This window comes from Centroberyx affinis, unplaced genomic scaffold, assembly GCF_046629955.1.
Source record: "Centroberyx affinis isolate AG114_WGS23_722 - 3 ecotype Tasmania unplaced genomic scaffold, CSIRO-AGI_Caff_v1 ptg004488l_1, whole genome shotgun sequence".
Classification (NCBI taxonomy): Eukaryota; Metazoa; Chordata; class Actinopteri; order Beryciformes; family Berycidae; genus Centroberyx; species Centroberyx affinis.
In genome coordinates, this window is record NW_027282143.1 from 82,326 (window position 1) to 103,310 (window position 20,985).

Below are 20,985 nucleotides of genomic sequence, written 5' to 3' on the forward strand. Positions count from 1 at the left end.
TACAAAACCTTAATTTTAGACTGATTTAGCCATCCCCAAACCACTTTTGATGTGTGTTTAGGGTCATTGTCCTGTTGAAACACCCCATTTCATCCAAGATTGAACTTTCTAGCTGATGGTTTGATGTTGTCCTGAAGAATTCTGAGGTAATCTTCCTTCTTCATTATTCCGTCCACTTTCTGCATTGCACCAGTTCCACTTGCAGCAAAACAGCCCCACAGCATGATATACCTATAGCACCACTATACTTGACAGTAGGTACAGTGTTCTTAGGGTTGAATGCCTCACCTTTTCTCCTCCAAACATACGTCATTGTGGCCAAATAACTCAATCTTTGTTTCATCTGACCACAAAACTCTCCTCCAGAAGGTTTTTTGTTTGTCCATTTGATCAGCGACAAACTTGAGTCGAGCTTTAAGGTGCCTATTTTGGAGCAGGGGCTTCTGTTTTGCACGGTAGCCTCTCAGCCTATGGCGATGTAGAAGTCGCTTGACTGTGGACAGTGACACCTGTGTTCCAGCAGCTTCTAAATCATGGCAGACCTGTTTTTTGGTGATTTTTGGATTACATCTGACCATCCGGACCAATTTTCTCTCAGCAGAGGGTGACAGTTTGGGTTTTCTTCCAGATCTTGAGAAAGAGACCACTGTTCCCAGTACTTTGTACTTAAGAACAATTGTTTGCACTGATGATCTTGGGACCTGAGGTTGCTTTGAGATGGCCCCAAGTGACATTCCTGACTTGTGTAAATCTATTATGCGCTTTCTCAGATCTGTAGGCTACTGAACTCCTTGGACTTTCCCATTATGATATTTGTGGCTCAATCTAATGCATGCAGTCAAACAAGCCCCATTTATACAGGCACAGAGAAGTTACCAGCTATAGTCAATCACAATCACTAACAACAAGTTAAGAGGCAATCTCATGAAGTAAAATGACATTTTAGAACTTTCTACACTACCAAATTTATAATATAGGCTGCTGTGTATATTTGACCCATCAGATTTAGTCATATTTTCAGAAGACCCACAAAAAAGTTTATGAAAGAAACCATGAAATCGTGATGGAAGAGGTACATTTCCAAATAATTCTGTCACAGAAAAAGAAGAGTTGCAGAAAATCCCCCAACTGCCATGACATACATGTCCCTTACAAGTGTATGTAAACTTTTGACCTCAACTGTAGCTGTGAAATCTGTGTTGGGCATGTGTCCATTTGGTTTTGTCATGGTGTGTGTGTGTGTGTGTGTGTGTGTGTGTGTGTGTGTGTGTGTGTGTGTGTGTGTTGGTGTGTCTAGCGTTAGTGGGAAAAATCTCATTACATATGTACAAAACTTTAGTTTTGACTCCAATCTATTCAATATAATTCACTGTCATAACATCATTACATTCAGCGCATGTTCCTGAGTATTTTGCTATTAAACACGGCTATCTATGCCCCATGTAAAGATGAAGAAATTGAATAGTATGAATAACTACCATATAAAACATCACAGTTACACACAATTGATACCCAAGGTTGCATGAGTCTGTATCAGAGATTTCTTCTGATTTTGGAAACATTCCGATGTGTGTCATTTCAGACTCTCTGACCTCGGGGCTTATCAGAGACAAGGCTGTGTCTCGGTGTTTTATGGTTGTTTACCATGTCTATTTGTTGGTACCACCTGTGAGAAGTGGCAATTAAGTAATTTACCGAGAGGTCAGTGGCCTCCTTTAGGATCAAACTACTACTACTTCAGCTTCCTGGGTTGGTTGGACAGAGAGAAGCTTGTTCCTCCTGCAGACACTGGAGGCGCTCCTCAGCAGTTTCGATGCACTGGTGCTTCTTCAAGGAATATGACCAAGCAAAGTGTTTCTTACACTGGTCACACCAGTATGGTTTCTCTCCAGTGTGGATACGCTGGTGTTGCCTGTATGTATGTGGAGCTCTGAAACTCCTGCCACACTGGTCGCAGTGGTATGGTTTCTCTCCAGTGTGGGTATGCTGGTGTTGCTTGTATGTATTTGAAGCACTGAAACTCCTGCCGCACTGGTCGCAGTGGTATGGTTTCTCTCCAGTGTGGGTACGCTGGTGTTGCCTGTATGTATTTGAACCACTGAAACTCTTTCCACATAGGTCGCAGTGGTATGGTTTCTCTCCAGAGTGGATACGCTGGTGTCGCTTGTATGAACTTAAATCCCCGAAACTCTTCCCACATAGGTCACAGTGGTATGGTTTCTCTCCAGTGTGGATACGCTTATGTCGCCTGAAATTTCCTGAATCACTGAAACTCTTCCCACACTGGACACACAAATATGGTTTCTCTCCAGTGTGGATAAACTTGTGTTCCTTATATCTCCTTAAATCAATGAAACGCTCCCCACATTGGTCACACTGGTAGGGTTTCTCTCCAGTGTGAATGCGCTGGTGCATCCTGTAATTTTGTGATTTACTGAAACTCTTCCCACATTGGTCACACCGGTAGCGTGTCTCTTCAGTGTGGATGCGCTGGTGTGATTTTAGGTTATGTGACCTAGTGAAAGATTTCCCACACTGCTGACAGGAGTATGGTTTCTCCCCTGAGTGAACTCTCTGATGGTTCTCCAAGTATTGACGTCTTGTGAATGCTTTGTCACACTGCTGACAGGGGTAAGGTTTCTCCACTGAGTGAACTCTCTGATGGTTCTCCAAGTGTTGACGTCTTGTGAATGCTTTGTCACACTGCTGACAGGGGTAAGGTTTCTCCACTGAGTGAACTCTCTGATGGTTCTCCAAGTGTTGACGTCTTGTGAATGCTTTGTCACACTGCTGACAGGGGTAAGGTTTCTCTCCTGTATGACCCAACTGATGTTCCTTTAACGTGTCACGTCTTGTAAATGCTTTGTCACACTGCTGACAGCGGTGACGTTTGCGTCCATTGGTGTCTCTCTGTTTCATAGAGAAATATATAAAGAAAGAGATCAGAGAGATAAACACACTATAAAGGGAGGGGAGTAGTGGAGCTAACAAATAGGTTTAACACTTAATTACTACTTCTGACATATATTATCAGCTATGAAACACACCATAACAAAGACAACACATACATATCTTGTGGTATGTACTGTAGTATCACATGTACTGTTCCACATTACACAATAAATATGATGTCATAGCATTTTAATTTCATCCAGATCTGGACAACAGCAGCAGCAGCAGAGAGAGAGAGAGAGAGAGAGAGAGAGAGAGAGAGAGAGAGGAGAGAGAGAGAGAGAGAGAGAGAGAGAGAGAGAGAGAGAGAGAGAGAGAGAGAGAGAGAGAGAGAGAGAGAGAGAGAGAGAGAGAGAGAGAGAGAGAGAGAGAGAGAGAGAGAGAGAGAGACTCATATAGCGAAATAAAAAAAATATCTTTTTCCTTCATTAATAAAAATAGAGGGCATATTCACAGGCCATTATCTCAGGGCCTTGAAAATGCATAGACACCAGGATATTATTATTTTAAACCAGAAAGTAAAAGGATATTGAGGTATCTTTGACAGATTTGGAGTGATCAACATTTAAACTCTTAAAAAAATATGGATTAAAATCATGCCATGTTTCAAAACTGAAAAAAAAAATCTTCGAAAAGTTGAAACTCAGTGTTTGAAAGCTTGAAATCTAATAAAAAAGGTTTTGGGACAGTTTCAATCTTGCAAAACCTTTTTTATTAGATTTCAAGCTTTTTTTTCAGTTTCGAAATATGGCATGATTTTAATCCCATAAAAAATAGACTAATATCAATAAAGGATCCCATTAGCTGGATGGCTGAAAAATTATCTAATGTACTCCATTTTAAATAGTTCCATAACTTAAAAATCTAAACAGTGCTACACTGTTCTGTTTGTTGCTTGCTTTTGTCTACAAGGTGAAGAATAGAAATGAGGCTCCTTTTACAGAGTAATCTGGTTTTCTGCCCCTCTGCCCTGCTACACCTCTCTGTGCTGTCAGTTTCACCTGTTTCTTTACATCGTTAAATTACAGCCTTTGACATTATTATCTACTCTGTTTTACTGCTCAGCAGCTCCTCTGGTCCAGACTGTCCCTGCTCCTCCTCAGGACCAGTCCTTTTCCTTCTTTGAAAATATTTTTCAATATTAATCTGGATTGAGGGAGTAAACATTCAGAGTAAACATAGCGTTATCAGTCCACTCAGTGGATACTGACTAGCAGCTAGGCTATACAGCGTGCTAATCTCGGAAACTCAGCTGTATTCCGAGTAACGTTAACTGTTAGTTCTTCTTTTCGGGAATTCAGTCGGCCGTCGTCTTAGCATGGGAAAAAAATCTCCCTCACGCATGTGCAGTGGGAGGCGAACAGACGGGTCCGGTGAGAGAGCGAGACAGAGACCGAGCAACAAAGAGAGAGAGGGGGAGCAACAGTGAGAGCAAGAGACAGAGAAAGAGAGAGAGAGAGATTGTGTGGTGCAAATAGGGGCTGAGCGAATCAATGCCCTACTCGCAGTACTACAATAGTGAAAATAAAAAAATTTGTGGCGATCAGTGCTGATATTGCGGCAGCCCGACACAAAGTTTTCTATGTGTGGGAAACCCTGGAGGGGAAGAGCGAGGGGAGATTGTCCACTAGTTAATCAATCGCAGATGGCCTTGTTCTCTCTGACAGATTAAACAAAAAAATGCTAAAAGGGGTCAGCAAATATACTTTGGTGGCCGTTAATATACCTGGGCGGCCCGCCCAAGTAAAGTCTTTGTGTGGGAAACACTGGATTAACATCAATGTTATAACAGTGATATTTTTTCTCACCTCTTCTGAAGAATTCATCTTGCCTCCTTAGTGACGACCACCAAATTCAATACAGTTGTCCTGAACCGAGACAAAATGGCCGACAACGTTCCTCTCCTCCTCCGCCAGATGCTTCTCTTCCCACCAATCAGGCCTGACATCATCAAACAGAGACAGTCGGTAAGACAGGGAACGCCCACAGAAACAGCAATAATAATACAGCTGCTAACAGTGATTGCAGGATCCAAGCAGCTATATGAAAACTTAAACCTATTGAGGAAATATTATAGTTCCATTAGTGTGATGAAGGAATAGCTGACTGTGGCTGATTCTCTTCTATCTGACTTTTGCTGCGTCAGAAGGCTAGCTCACTGCAGGTGATCGGTTAGAATCACTCAGATGCCGTCTCACTTCAAACTATTAATCCACAACCACACTTTGTTGGCACATCACAATTGGCTTGGTGTATCGATGGTTCTGTAGGTAGAAGGTAATGAATTCAGAACTGATTGCCAGTTCAAATGTTGAAATTATCTCCCAACAGACAGTAACAGCAGATCATTATGCATTGATGATGCACTCCTGCCCTCTAGTGGCCAATAAATAAATGTGCATGACCATGCTCAGGAGATGACAAGTCTAGTGAGCATGCGCAGGCCAGGATGATTGACGGGCGTTGCGAGGCTTATGTAATACTACAAGACACGCCCGACAGTACAAACTAAAAGCCGAGAGGAATTAGCTATTACTGCATTCAGGAACACACAAGGGTAATGTAATCAGTCACAATTCACTGTACACAGATGCAACTGTGGCTATGAATTGGAGTGAACTAGTATGTGAATTTGGGTGAGCTAACAATGCTAGTATGAACACAAGTAATAAACTAGTTAGTTAACCAACATTAACTGTGACTGGAGTTATACCTTCCAGCTATTCTATACACACTGCACACCAGGGGCCGTATCCACAAAGCTTCCTAGTACTAAGAGTTGGTCCTAGTGGTGAAATTGAAAAGAAAACTCTTAAAGTGATGACGTTTTCTAAGAATTTCTCCTTAAAATTAAGACTAAATCCTAGTAAAGATGAAAGTTATTCACAAAGCATCTTAGCCCTTAAAGTGGATACAGACAACTTTTCAACTTTCCCCCCGTTGTCCCCCTCTAGCGTTTCCAAGTGGTATTGTTGTTTGCGCTGCTGTTGCAAAGACAACCGGATCGCTTTCTGTTAGAGCCTAGCTCCGTGCAACAGAACAAACCATCTGTCTGCTTATCAACTCATAACACAATATAGTAACTTTCACCATTGCTCATTTTAGAAAGGCCACTGCAAGAAAACGTGTTCTTTGTTTAGATTATCAAACAGACAATGGATCATTTGTTTGTTTCTGGCTGCTAGCGTTAGCGTTAGCTAGCGTTAGCAACATGGCTAACGTTGCTAACGCTAGCTACGATAGCTAACGATAGCAGCCAGAAACAAACATAGTGAGATGTTTGTTTCTTTTGTTCCAGAAACAAACATAGATGTTTGTTTCTGGCTGGTCCTGGCTTCCTTGTAGCTCCTGGTTCGTTTTCTGGCTGCTAGCGGTAGCATTAGCAACATGGCTAACGCTACCGCTAGCAGCCAGAAACGTTAGCAACATGGCTAACGCTACCACCAGCAGCCTGCTACTGTCCAAACTACTACTGTCCAAAGCAAGAAACAATCCCAATTTGAACTAGAAACCCCGATCTCAGTGCTATGATAGAGGGTAGTGTTTCCACTGGTACTGCGGTTGTTCCACCGTCATTTCCGCTACTATGGATAGCTACCTTTTTTTTTTTTTTACACTGGGGATAGCTACCGGACCTCTGTTGGTTGCGCAATGGATGACGCACTTCCTGTGTGCCGTAAGTCGAGCCTTCCTTGTCCCGGGAGATTGTGCCCGGTGGCAGACAGAATTGCATAGTGAAAGCGAGGCTTATAGGGAACCAATCTAAACGCCGATGGTGTCATTATTCTATAGACATTACACTGTGCAATCAACATTTACTTCATAATGATAAGTTAAAGCAAAAAAGTTGTCTATAGAGTCTTTAAGGGCCTCAAACACCTCTTCCCAAAATGTTCTTAATTTAGGGCATGTCCAAAATATGTGGGAATGGTTGCCAATTTGTGTACCGCAATTTCTCCAACATCTATTTGAGTGTGTTGGGCCCATTTTAGCCACTATTTCTGGTGTCCAAAAAAAGTCTCGTAATTACCTTCTATTTGAATTCCTTCCATGTATTTGAATTAGTTACTAAATGTGCTTCAGTGCATATTTCTATCTGTTCTGAGGTATGTCTGTGTTCATTTCAGTTTCCCACCTCTCTTTTATCTGTAGTGTATTATTCAAATTCATGCCTAAAAATACTTGGTAAAAATGACAATTTTTTCTTCCCCGTTCCCTGTCTGTAATGTTATCAAAAACTCTTCAATTGGAGTGGGTTCCAAGACTTTATCCCATTCTTTATGTTTTGTTAAAATGTTCCTTAATTGTAAATATCTGAAAAAGTCTGCGTTAGGAAGCGTAAATTCTTCTCTGAACTGTTCAAATGACTTAAGGCTGCCACACTCATGGCGTTAGTGTAGATTAGGGAGTCCATGTTCTGACCATTTTTTAAACCCTGCATCTATATGGGAGGGTACAAAATCCTTTATAAATCCAATGTTGGTTAGTGCTGAAATTACTTTAGGCAGTCCAAATTATAGTTTTATTTTCCTCCAAATTTTTAGTGTGACTCTAGTCCATTCACCCATTTGAGTTTCTCTTAAGGGGACTTCTAGGAAAGGCAAGATCTGCAATGTTTTTAGTCTGATTCTTGGGCGCTTTCTTTGCCATATAAATTTTGAAATGAGCCTGTCAAATTTATCAAATGTAGATTTAGGGATATCAATAGGTAACATCTGAAATGGATAGAGAAGCCTAGGCAGCACATTCATGCGTACACTCTCGATACGGCCTAGCAGAGACAGGGGAAGCGTTGACCATCTGTCCAAATCTTTACTAATAATTTGGATTATGATTTTGTAATTTGCATCATATACATTTTCTAGCAATGAGGGGATTTGAATACCAAGATATTTAACGGCATCTTTAGGCCATTTAAACCAACTCTGGAGTTTGACCGTTTGTGGAATTCTACCACCTATATCCATAGCCATTGTTTTATCCACATTTACTTTATAACCCGAGAAGTACCCATATGTGGAAATAAGACCCTTTAAGTGTGGGATTGTTGTTGCAGGTTCAGCTAAATATAAAAGCACATCATCTGCATACAATGATAATTTATGTTGTTCTTCATTTATTGTCAGTCCCTTTATGTTATTGTCCTCTCTAATAAGCTATGCTAGTGGTTCAATACTGATATCGAACAGTAGGGGCGACAGAGGGCAACCCTGTCTGCAGCCACATTCTAGTGCAAATCGGTATGATAAAAACCTGTTCACTTTAATGGCAGCTTGTGGATTAGAATACAGTGTTTGTATCCACTTTATGAAATTGGGGCCAAATTGGAATCGTTTCAGTGTTTGAAATAAGTATTGCCAGGCTACTCGATCGAATGCCTTCTGGGCGTCGAGGGATAATATCATTGCTTCCTCCTCCTTGACTTTTGGATGAGTCATTAAATTTAGTAATCTTCTGATATTGTCCCCGTAGTATCTTCCCGTAATAAACCCGGTCTGGTCATTTCTGTGATAATTTTATTAACGCGTCTCGCTAGAATGGCTGTTAATATACGTAGGTCTGCATTCAGCAGTGATATGGGCCTATATGATTGGCATTTGGTGGAGTCCTTGCCTTCCTTATGTATTACAACTATTGTCGCCTCCCTCCAAGAGGGGGCCATGGTTCCAGATTGTAACACTTAGTGATAGGCTTTTAACAGTAAAGGTGATACTGTCTCTTTAAACGTTTTATAAAATTCATTAATATACCCGTCTGGTCCAGGACTTTTATTGTTTTTCAGTGTAGAGATTACCTGTCGGATTTCCCATTCCTCAATTGGTTCATCCAACTCTTTTGCCATAGGCTCAGATAATTCTTTAATTTGATGTCTTTCAAAAATTGTGCCAATTCTTTATCATCTGTGCAAGTGTCCGTGTTTTTGTATAGGGATTTATAAAATTCTGCAAAAGACACTGAAATTTCATCAGGTTTTGTGAGTGTTGAATTATCAGACTTTAATGTCTGTACTATATTAGATGATTGCTGTTTTTTGAGTGTTGATGCTAACAATCTACTTTCCCTGTTACCGTTTTTGTAATATTTTTAATTGTTAAACTTAAATTGCCCTCAATCTTTTCGGTGATTGGGCCATTTAGATCTCTATGTGCTTGTTTGAGAGCATTAAGTAAATTGGAGGTTGGTGTTCTTTTATGTTGTTGTTCAAGCTGCATTATTTTGTCTTCTAATTCACGTTGTTTTGCTTCCCTTCTCTTTTTTCGCACTTGTAAATGAGATAATGCGACCTCTAATATATGCCTTAGCACAGTCCCATAGAATGAGAGGTGATATTTTGGGTGAGACATTTGTATCTAGGTAATTACTTAGTTCAGTTGTTACAAATGTGACACATTTCTTATCGTTTAAAAGTGATGCATTTAATCTCCATTGTTTGGTTGTTGGCCTGTAACCTATGTCCCATGATAATGCAGGTGCATGATCAGATATAGTAATTGGTAAAATCTTTATGTCTTCTATCCTGTGTAACTCTGCTTTGGTGGTAAAAAAAAATAATTGATTCTAGAATAAGATGAATGTCTATGTGAATAAAAAGTAAAATCGCTACCTTCGGGGAATTTACTTCTCCAAACGTCCACTAGGCCTGACTATCAATAGATGTTTAAGCATTTTACTCATTCTAGAAGTAGGAGTTTTTGAGGTAGGTTGTCTATCCATAAGCTGAGACATAACACAGTTGAAGTCCCCTCCCAGCAGTAGAATAACCAGAGCTATGCTGTAGTGTTGTGTTAAAGATTGTACTAGCCAGGCTCATCCTTATTTGGAGCATATATGTTCATGAAAGAAACTTGTATTCCATCAATAGATCCATTTACCAGAATAAACTTCCTCGCTACAGTGTAGCCTACTCCAGAAAGTTGATGAAGACCTATGCAATCGCCTTCAAATGCAGCTGACTTGGCTATAGAACAGTGATTCTCAACCTTTTTCACATCAAGGACCCCTAATTTAGTCCACATTAGGGCCACAGAGAATACTGAGAATACTTTTATTGCTACATATGATTTTGTTCAGAATTCCATGACTATCTGTATTGTAGGTAGAGAGATAACAGTGAAACTATGATCAAAACACTAATTCTTCTACATTCTCTAATTGTGTTAACTAATGAAAGTTTAACAATTCATCAATTTGCTGGGGACCCCCTGGAACCCCCTCAAGGACCCCTGGTGGTCCCCGGACCCCACGCTGAGAACCACTGCTGTAGAACAATCAACACTGCAGTAACATTCCTTCAGTCCCTCTTTCAGATAGTAATAGTGGAGACATCAGATTTTAAAGGCTGTTTTAAAGTACTCTAATGAGTTACTGTTATTAAAGACTAGCATAGTAAAGTAACTAGCCTATTTAGGGCAACGAAGCATAGAGAGTAGTTAGTTTCAAAATTAACTTTCCCACAACACTGTTCATAGTAAACAGCAATAAATAGCTAGCGACTTCTCTATGGCAGTGGAAATTGTTTTTTCTTTACTTAAAACACGTTTTTCCATTCATCAGACTGCAGACTATCAAATCAAAGTGTTGCAGCCAGTAGCAGAAAGCTACTGTGTCCCGTCGATGTGTTCATATTGTTGAGCTCCTACCTGAAGCAGTCCGAGGGCCGTGAGCCTGAGCTGCTTCTTCATCAGAGGAAGACAAAGGCTTTTCCCTGGTCGCCAAGGCCTCTATCTGACCTGCAGTCTTCTGGTTGGAGTTACTGGACGCTCTCCGCGGCGCTACAACAAGCACAACCGTGCACATCTACCGTAGGGCTAACACAGTAGTAGCCTAGCATAACACATCCGAGCTAAGACTGCACAAAGTTAGCACCGAGGACCTGGAAGAAACCCGCTGACTTTAAACGGCTAGACTGCTTACAGCTTTATAGTTTTTAATCCGGACTGCTGTCCGGAACTAGCCGACTAGACACAGATAAAGCAATACCGAGTGGAAAACTACTTTGCTCTCTCTTCAGCATTCGTCCGCCATGTTGCTTCTTCAAGCGCTTCTTCTTCTTCTTCTTCTTCGTTGTCTTTGTCTTTCAAACAGTCTATAGCCGCTTAGGCGTGTTGCTGCCCTCTGCAGGAAGCCAAAGTTAGCACATTTATGAGATTAAATGCGTGGGTAAAGTTTACATTAAGCTTATGAGAAGACTAAAAGATTCCTTCATTAAAAAAAAGTAGTTTATCATAATTAAGTACTTAAATGTATGGTGTAATAGATATGTATGGTACTGTATGTACACACTGTAGCCGGTTGTAAAAGATCGTTACAGTAATGCACTGTAACAATCTACTCAAATATATAATAAACACACACAAATGCAATACAGTAATAAAAACATTTTTATTTTTTTCTCCAAAATGCAGTATTTTGGAACACTTGTGTTTTGTATATACAGTAACACAACAGGAGAAACCCAGGAAAAACATTCAGTATGTTTTTCTGTAAACAAAAAAATTAAAAAAAATAAAAAGCCATGTTCACACAGACTGGTCGTCTCTCAGTTCTGCAGAAGATCTAAAAACATGATGTGATTGGTTATGGTACAAGAATATTTCTATTTTTTAATATGAAATGACACATTACTGTAACATTGGCCAACCATCAATGAGTAGCACAGGCCTAGTGATATGTAGGACTATAGTATACTACAGTATAAAGAACAGTAGCATGATGTAGAGAGTAGGCCCATGCTACTGTTCTTTATACTGTAGTCCTATTTCTGAATGTCTGGATGATGGAAGCAGCAGTGAAGCTCAGGTTGGACTGGACTCTGCCCAGCCTCCCTCATGCTCAACCCATGTTGACCACATGGTGAACCAAAGTGGCCCGGATCTCATCTGAGATACCTGTTCTCCTTGCTCTTCTTTGTCCTCTTCCTCCTCTTCCTCTAGCTCTCACTGCAACATTGGTTTCCATTGTTCTCAAAAACAGTGGCCTTCTTGTGGCATTTTTCATAGAGCTAAAGCTCTGATTTCTGAGTGAACAATTCAGATATTAGTGTTTATATGTGTGATGAGTGGATGTTGCCAATTGGTAAATGAATTTAAGCATTTGGGATGGCAGTGTTTCTAAATGAACACATGTGATTTTAGTTTTTGAATGTTGTGCCTAAGGTAGAGAACTGTGTGTAGTGTTTTGCAGAAGTGTTTGCAAAAGTGTGATTTAGAACTGAAAACTGAGTGTAAAACAGAAATTGTGCTTGCAATTTTGCAGACTTGGTTTAGGGATTTGGTACATGAGTTTCAGGTTTCAGTGATTGCGTTTCAAGTTCCAATTTTACTGTGTAAACAATTGTGAAAAACTGTAATCTCATAAAAGTGCTAACTTTGGGTTCCTGCAGAGGGCAGCAATACGTCTTCGCGGCTATAGACTGCTTGAAAGACAAAGACAAAGAAGAAGAATAAGAAGGCGCAGGAGAAGGAGAGGAAGCGCGTGTAAAGCAACACGCGGACGAATGTTGAAGAGAGAGAAAAGTAGTTTTCCACTCGGTATTCCTGGTTTATCTGTGTCTAGTCGGCTAGTTCCTGACAGCAGTCCGGATTAAAAACTGTAAAGCTGTAAGCAGTCTAGCCGTTTAAAGTCAGCGGGTTTCTTCCAGGTCCTCGGTGCTAACTTTGTGCAGCCTTAGCTCGGATGTGTTATGCTAGGCTACTACTGTGTTAGCCCTGCGGTAGATGTGCACGGTCGTGCTTGTTGTAGCGCCGCGGAGAGCGTCCAGTAACTCCAACCAGAAGACTGCAGGTCAGATAGAGGCCTTGGCGACCAGGGAAAAGCCTTTGTCTTCCTCTGATGAAGAAGCAGCTCAGGCTCACGGCCCTCGGACTGCTTCAGGTAGGAGCTCAACAATATGAACACATCGACGGGACACACAAGCTTTCTGCTACTGGCTGCATATGATAGTCTGCAGTCTGAGGAATGGAAAAACCTAAAGAAAAAAACCATAGAGAAGTCGCTAGCTATTTATTGCTGTTTATAATGAACAGTGTTGGGGGAAAGTTACTTTTGAAACGAACACCTCAATTTGCTTCGTTTGCCTAAATAGTTAGTTACTGTACTATGCTAGTCTTTAATAACTAACTCATTAGAGTACTTTAAAGCAGCGTTTAAAATCTGTCTTCTGATGTCTCCACTCTTACTATCTGAAAGAAGGACTGAAGGAATGTTACTGCAGTGTTGATTATTCTATAGCCAAGTCAGCTGCATTTGAAGGCGATTGCATAGGTCTTCATCAACTTTCTGGAGTAGGCTACACTGTAGCGAGGACGTTCTGCAGACTGAAGATGCTCTGAAAGCACTCTGAGGCCATAAGCCGGGACATGTTGGAGGTGACAGCTTTGTTCTCTGAGGTCTTGAGGGTGGTGAGGAGTAGGGATGGGTATCATTTAGATTTTTTCCGATACCGGTGCTAAAAGGATACTTTTAAAATGGTACCGGTGCCTGAACCGATACCTCCTTTAATATAAAGGGCAAACAACATCATTAAAGAACGCCATTTTTATTGCAAAGGCAAAGAAATTGAACAATATATGAATTCTTAACTGTTTAAATTATATTTATAAATAAATACAAACAACAAATTTACGTGAAGAATAAGTCAACCACAATAGTTTAACAGCAAATAACAGTTACAATACTAATAGTAAATAACAGCAACAGAAATACTAAGTGCAAACTTCTAGACTTCTACTTCTCTACAAACACAATAGAATGAGACCAAGAATTGAACCTCGGGGTAGCCTACACCACAGCTCAGTTTGGCAGAGGAGGAAATGGAGCTACCTAATGCAACGGAGGAATGCCCGTCAGAGAGATATTATCTTAAACAATCAAGAGCGAAATCATTAATTCCTACATAATTTTTAAGGCCATGAAATGTGATGATCCACAGTGTCAAAAGCCACACTGAGGTTCAGCAGGACTAACACTGAGCAATGAGTGGCATCAGCAGCTAAGTGGAGGTGATTTGACACTCTGAGTAAAGCGGTCTCACTGTTGTTGTTGTTTTTTGGGTTTTTTTTTAGCAGTACATAGCAGAATGCATATGTGAGAAGTAAAGTGTAAAATAGAAAATAGAATAAAAATAAATTAATAAAATAAAATAAATCAATTTAAATAACAGACACATATCATAACAAACAGAAATATATAAACAAACAAGCAAACAAATAAATAACAAAAATGTTATTTGTGAGGAAAGAATGTGCTGTTACGGAAATAACATGGTAAAAAAGTAAAGATCAAACATTAAAGCGCCAGTACAATTGTGTTAAATTTCATTTTCACACAACTACAGTTCAGACATTTTGGGCAATCCACTGCAATTCCACTGCAGTGGATCTTTAAAGAAAAAAAAGAAAAGAAAAAGAAAAAACACAGCTATTAAAGTAAGAGCTGTATGTTAGAACAGCCTAGGAATATAGGCAATAGCATGAGACCAGGTGGATAATGTCTCAAGTTTTGCACCATTAACCTTGGCTGTAGATTTTTCTAGAAGACAGATATCATAGAACAGTACAGCCCAGACTCTATTCAGAAAAATACTTGGTTCGATTTTTCCGATTGGTACCATACAATCAGGGAATTTGACATGATAGATCCCATATGCATCCGTCTCGTCCTAATCTTTTCATCGCAAAATGGTAGGTCTTGAAGTCTGACAGGATGACATAAGGCGTTCTCAAGAAGTCGTCGAGCCAAATCGTCAACGATCTTAGCTGGAAAGACCAGTAGTACAATTTAAAATTGGGCAGAGAGAGCCCTCCTAGTGTTTTGGGGCGCGTTAGGGTGGTAAAACTAATAGAGGGACGCTTCCCTTTCCAAATAAAATTTCTACAAATTGTATCCAAGTCCTTAAAAAACATGCAAGGAGGTGAGAGAGGGAGCATAGAAAAGAGAAAATTGATATGGGGGAGAATGTTCATTTTGATGACTGAGATATGGCCATGGAGGGTCATATGTAAAGGAGACCATTTGGTTAGATCGCTTTTAATTTTCACCAATACTGAGGTGTAATTATCTTTACCAATGGAGGGAAGGCTGGAACAGAAAACACTGGCATCATAATCTACTCGTTTATTTAAGAATAGAGCATATCTACATGGTCAGGGATGAGTCCAGTGTGCAGCCTGGTGACAGTCAGTCCAGCAGCTGAAACACACGCTCCGATGGAGCAGCTGTCTGGAGGTCGGGAGGCAGAAATAGTGTCGCGCCAACTTTGCCAGCCGGGGGAATGCTTTCTCTTTCATTCTGCTTGTAGACGTGCTGTATTTCAACATTGTATTACAATGTTTTCAATGAACACTGTGGTCTTTTCGGGTGTAATGCTCCTACTCTGGAATGTTCGCCCGCTTGCTTGGCTTTCTTCTTCCTCTGTATAAGCGGCGAAAGTTAAATTGCGCCCTCGTGGTGGAAAATGATTTCAGCAAAAATGAGAAATAGCACATGGCCTACATTGTCGATGAATCAGTTAATATATTCTTGATCGAGCAAATTCTTAACCGTGATTAATCGATCGTCGATTAATCATTAACATCCCTAGTTATGGGCCAAGGAAGAACTGATTAACTTTTCATTTCAGTTGGCCAAAAGGGGGCGTGGTGATGGGTGTGATTGCACCAAAAGGTGCATAACTTCCTTGCGAGGTGTTGTCAGACATGGTGTAGGTCTGTGCTCTGCAGAGCACATTTTCTACTTAAAACTGTTTTTTTGTAATTGTAAATGTAGTTGGTTAATTGATTATATACAACTTTTTCTAGGACTTTTGACAGGAATGGCAGTTTTGAAATGGGGCGATAGTTGCTAAGAATAGAATGGTCAAGGCTATGTTTTTTTTACGGTGTGGCTGCATCGGTGCAGGTTTAAAATATGGTGGAACAGAGTCTGTAGCCAGGGAGTGATTGGTGATGGAAAGATATGTGGGCAGATAGTTCTGATTTCCTCTTTTTAAAACCTTGTTGGTAGGATATCAAGGGAACAAGTGGAGGAATTCATATGACACAATATCTAGAGAGTTTGTGAAGATATCTGCTCAAAGCAACTCAATGTTAACACTAGATACCAGAAATTACCAATGAAATTCCACGATTCTCGATGCCCAATTCGACACCACGGTAAAAAATAAATAAATCCCATGTACTTCAACATACGCTCCTTTATTTAAGAAAACTTTGAACATTACAAAAAGCAAGCAACCTTCAAGTTATGAATAACAAACAACTATTAACATTACAAAAAAATGAATGGAAATAAGCCTTAAAGGATAAGGCCGGTGTTTAATGCATTTCTTACTGTCAACAAATACTATGAAAAAAACAAAATCAGCAATGATTTTGTTTTGCTAACAAGTCTCGTCCATGTAACCGGTGCCCAATGCAGCCATAGAACTCCATTGTATTAAAAAAACGATTAAAAACACGTCAGAGAGCCATGCCGTTGCTCTGGGCAACATATTTCATCATCGCGATGCACCGGGCCAGCCGACTTTTTCCTCAAACAACTTAATAAGCCGGCTGTAAACACTTTGCAATCTCAGGAAAGTAGTTCCGTAGCACCGAAAATAGTCCCCGGCGTAATGAAGAAATTGTTCCCATTTGAATTTGATTTGGTAATAACTACAACAGCCTGACTTTTCGTGGTAACGGTTAGCATTTTTTTAAAATTGAAGCTACACCTGCACATATATTTATTGGCCACTAGAGGGCAGGAGTGCATCATCAATGCATAATGATCTGCTGTTACTGTCTGTTGGGAGATCATTTCAACATTTGAACTGGCAATCAGTTCTGAATCACCCTGCTGCCTTTCTGTTGGCTTATGAGATTGCGTTGCATTTCTTTAAACTATGCACGCTTATTTGCATCAAGTTCTTTACCTTTGCTGTGCATTTTAATTCTGTTAGTTGGTTACCAATGGTGTATATTCTTTATTCAAGTTACTTGTTCTGTATTCATTACCTTCTACCTACAGAACCATTGATACACCAAGCCAATTGCGATGTACCAACAAAGTGTGGTTGTGGATTAATAGTTTGAAGTGAGACGGCATCTGAGTGATTCTAACCGATCACCTGCAGTGAGCTAGCCTTCTGACGCAGCAAAAGTCAGATAGAAGGGAATCAGCCACAGTCAGCTATTCCTTCATCACACTAATGGAACTTTAATATTTCCTCAATAGGTTTAAGTTTTCATATAGCTGCTTGGATCCTGCAATCACTGTTAGCAGCTGTATTATTATTGCTGTTTCTGTGGGCGTTCCCTGTCTTACCGACTGTCTCTGTTTGATGATGTCAGGCCTGATTGGTGGGAAGAGAAGCATCTGGCGGAGGAGGAGAGGAACGTTGTCGGACATTTTGTCTCGGTTCAGGACAACTGTATTGCATTTGGTGTTCGCCACTAAGGAGGCAAGATGAATTCTTCAGAAGAGGTGAGAAAAAATATCACTGTTGTAACGCTGATGTTAATCTGTTGATAACTTTAGCCTGTTAGCTTCTCTTTTTATATCTTTATGTGATATTTGACAATAAATATGATTGCTCATGATTTTGTCTTTTCTATATAAGTAAAGCTTTATTTATATAGCGAGTTTTTAAAACAGTTTACAAAGCGCTTCACAACAAGATGATAAAAGAAAGTAAATACATGAGAGATGTAAACACAACTTGAAGAAAGGACAAACCTATAAAAGCAAAAATAAAATAATGCAATCATACACATATATAAATGTGTGTAAAGAGTGTTTTTATATAAACTGTATATATGTGTGTGTGTATATATATATATATATATAAAAAACAAAGCCCCTTATGATAAAAAGGCAAACAATAACATACACACATAAAATCGGACATGCACACAAATCCTAACCAAAGAAGAGACCCATACAGCCACTTTTCACAGGAAGGCCAGCCTATAAAAATGGGTCATTCTGTGTCAAATCAACCAAATTTCGGGAATTTTTCCAGCTCAAACTTTTGATTTTGATCATTTTTCTCCTCACAAATATTAAAGCTCACTGATCATTATTTGCTGAGTTTCCCCCGATTTTGTAGCGTGAGGGTCAAAACAATATTTTTTAAGTTTAGGAGTCTAAAAGCGACACTGTAAAAGGTAGCAGCTCCACTATTGTTCTTTTACATAGAGACTTGTAGATAGACTACAAGATTCTGGCATTTTCGGCACTTTATTTTGTGATGTGTGCCTATGGCAGCAGCTGGGAAAAAAAAAAAAGTGTTTAAATGTTGACCACTCCAAATCTGTCAAAGATACCTCAATATCCTTTTACTTTCTGGTTTAAAGACACTATAGACAACTTTTTTGCTTTAACTTATCATTATGAAGTAAATGTTAATTGCACAGTGTAATGGCTATAGAATGATGACACCATCGGCGTTTAGATTGGTTCCTATAAGCCTCGCTTTCACTATGCAATTCTGTCTGCCACCGGGTACGATCTCCCGGGAGAATGAAGGCTTGACTTACGGCACAAAGGAAGTGCGTCATCCATTGCGCAACCAAAAGAGGTCCGGTAGCTATCCCCAGTGTAAAAAAAAAAAAAAGGTAGCTATCCCCAGTAGAAGAAATGGCGGACGGTGGAACAACCGCAGTGACAGTGGAAACACTACCCTCTATCATAGCACTGAGATCGGGGTTTCTAGTTGGGATTGTTTCTTGCTTTGGACAGTTGTAGTTTGGACAGTAGCCAGGCTGCTGGTGGTAGCGTTAGCCATGTTGCTAACTATGTTTGTTTCTGGTTGCTAGCGATAGCTATCGTAGCTAGCGTTAGCAATGATAGCAATGTTAGCGAGCCAGAAACAAACAAATGATCCATTGTCCGTTTGATAATCTAAACAAAGAACATGTTCTCTTGCAGTGGCCTTTCTACAATGAGCAGTGGTGAAAGTTACTATATTGTGTTATGATCAAGGAGTTGATAAACAGACAGACGGTTTGTTCTATTGCACGGGGCTAGGCTCTAACAGAAAGCAATCTGGTTGTCTTTGCAACAGCTGCGCAAACAACAATCCCACTTGGAAACACTAGGGGGAGACAACGGGGGGAAAGTTGAAAAGTTGTCTGTATCCACTTTAAAATAAAAATATCTTGGTGTCTATGCATTTGCAAGGCCCTGAGATAATGGCCTGTGAATATGCCCTTGTTGTGAATATGTCAGAAGTAGTAATTAAGTGTTAAACCTATTTGCTATCTCCACTACTCCTCCTCCCTTTATAGTGTGTTTGTCTCTCTGATCTCTTTCTTTATATCTTTCTCTATGAAACAGAGAGACACCAATGGACACAAACGTCACCGCTGTCAGCAGTGTGACAAAGCATTTACAAGGCTTGACACGTTAAAGAAACATCAGAGAGTTCACTCAGGGGAGAAAGCTTACTCCTGTCAGCAGTGTGACAAAGCATTTACAAGACTTGACACGTTAAAGGAGCATCAGAGAGTTCACTCAGGGGAGAAATCTTACTCCTGTCAGCAGTGTGGGAAATCTTTCAGACGGCCAGATAAACTAAGAGCACACCAGCGCATCCACACTGGAGAGACATGCTACCGGTGTGACCAATGTGGGAAACGTTTCTGTTATTTAAGTACATACAAGCAACACCAGCGTACCCACACTGGAGAGAAACCCTACCGGTGTGACCAATGTGGAAAGAGTTTCAGTCAGTCACAAAATTACAGGAGGCACCAGCGCATTCACACTGGAGAGAAACCCTACCGGTGTGACCAATGTGGAAAGAGTTTCAGTGATTCAAGCCGATATAAGACACACAAGCTTATCCACACTGGAGAGAAACCATACCACTGCGACCAATGTGGGATGAGTTTCAGTGATTCAGGAAATTACAGGCAACATCAACGTATTCACACTGGAGAGAAACCATACCACTGCGACCAATGTGGGATGAGTTTCGGTTTTTCAAGCGTATATAAAGCACACAAGCGTATCCACACTGGAGAGAAACCATACCACTGTGACCAATGTGGGAAGAGTTTCAGGGATTCAAGTGTATGCAGGCGACACCAGCGTATCCACTCTGGAGAGAAACCATACCACTGCGACCAGTGTGGCAAGAGTTTCAGTGCTTCAAATGCATACAGGCAACACCAGCGTACCCACACTGGAGAGAAACCATACCACTGCAACCAATGCGATAAGAGTTTCAGCCAGTCAAGTACATACAGGCGACACCAGCGTACCCACACTGGAGAGAAACCATACTGGTGTGACCAGTGTAAGAAACATTTCACTCGGTCATCTCACTTGAACAACCACCGGTGCATCTAAACTGCTGAAGAGCGCCTCCACTGTCTGCAGGTGGAACAAGCTTCTCTCTGTCCAACCAACCCAGGAAGCTCAAGTGTTCAGGTCACAACGCCAACCTCATTTATAAAACTGTGTGTAGATTCCACACACTAAAGGTTACATTCACACAAAACAGAGAATAATACCTACAGACAAAAATAATCGGATTTATGAAACTGTGCATACGCATACGGCAACACAATTTTCCCTTTATAAATAACAATCAGCTTGAAATGTTGCACACGTGCACAAGCCTCTTAACTCCCACGATTCATCATAGATGGTTAATGAAATGCCCTGAATGAATACTGATGTGCATGTAAATGTGCTTGTGAATGTACCCACATCATCATTATCATCCCACATCTGGAAAGGCCCTCTGCATCCTGTGTGAGCCTCTTCCCTGATAACAGATCAATATGGGAGGGGGTGGTAGGGTTGGACGGTAATACGGTATCCCGGGGTATTTGAAAATAGCAACGGTGTCCGTTTCATTACCGTCATAAAACAAATTCTGCTGCCCAATGTGCGCATATATATATAATAAACGCCTTAAGAGTGTTTATCCAGCACCACTGTCTGTGTGGTTGAAGATGCTATGAAAGTGATGCCAGAACGTTTTGTAAACAATGTAATTTGTCAAATAAATAACCTGTCAAAAAAGAGTAACTAGTTAGAAGC

The 20,985-nt window shown here is 40.4% G+C and overlaps 2 protein-coding genes across 2 annotated transcripts; one reads left to right on the forward strand and one right to left on the reverse strand.

Moving 5' to 3' along the window:
- Positions 1-1,737: 1,737 nt before the first annotated feature.
- On the reverse strand, positions 1,738-11,793 carry LOC139665219 (zinc finger protein 709-like). The gene is made up of 3 exons (XM_071544211.1): positions 11,790-11,793; positions 10,983-11,038; positions 1,738-2,910 (listed from the first exon to the last, which is right to left on the reverse strand). The coding sequence occupies exons 1-3, from the start codon at positions 11,791-11,793 to the stop codon at positions 1,738-1,740; spliced, it is 1,233 nt and encodes a 410-aa protein (XP_071400312.1).
- Positions 11,794-17,293: 5,500 nt separating this feature from the next.
- LOC139665217 (zinc finger protein 709-like) lies at positions 17,294-20,286 on the forward strand. Its single transcript, XM_071544208.1, has 2 exons — positions 17,294-17,415; positions 19,270-20,286. Exons 1-2 carry the CDS (start codon positions 17,398-17,400, stop codon positions 20,284-20,286), a joined length of 1,035 nt encoding a protein of 344 aa, XP_071400309.1. The 5' UTR covers positions 17,294-17,397.
- The last annotated feature ends 699 nt before the right edge of the window (positions 20,287-20,985 follow it).

What these genes read in the sequence shown, in the direction of transcription:
- LOC139665219 (XM_071544211.1), bottom strand. An exon ending in AAGAAGAAGCGCTTGAAGAA is followed by an intron (nt 2,911 to 10,982) that starts GCAACATGGCGG and finishes TCTATGAAACAG; the next exon opens with AGAGACACCAATGGACGCAA.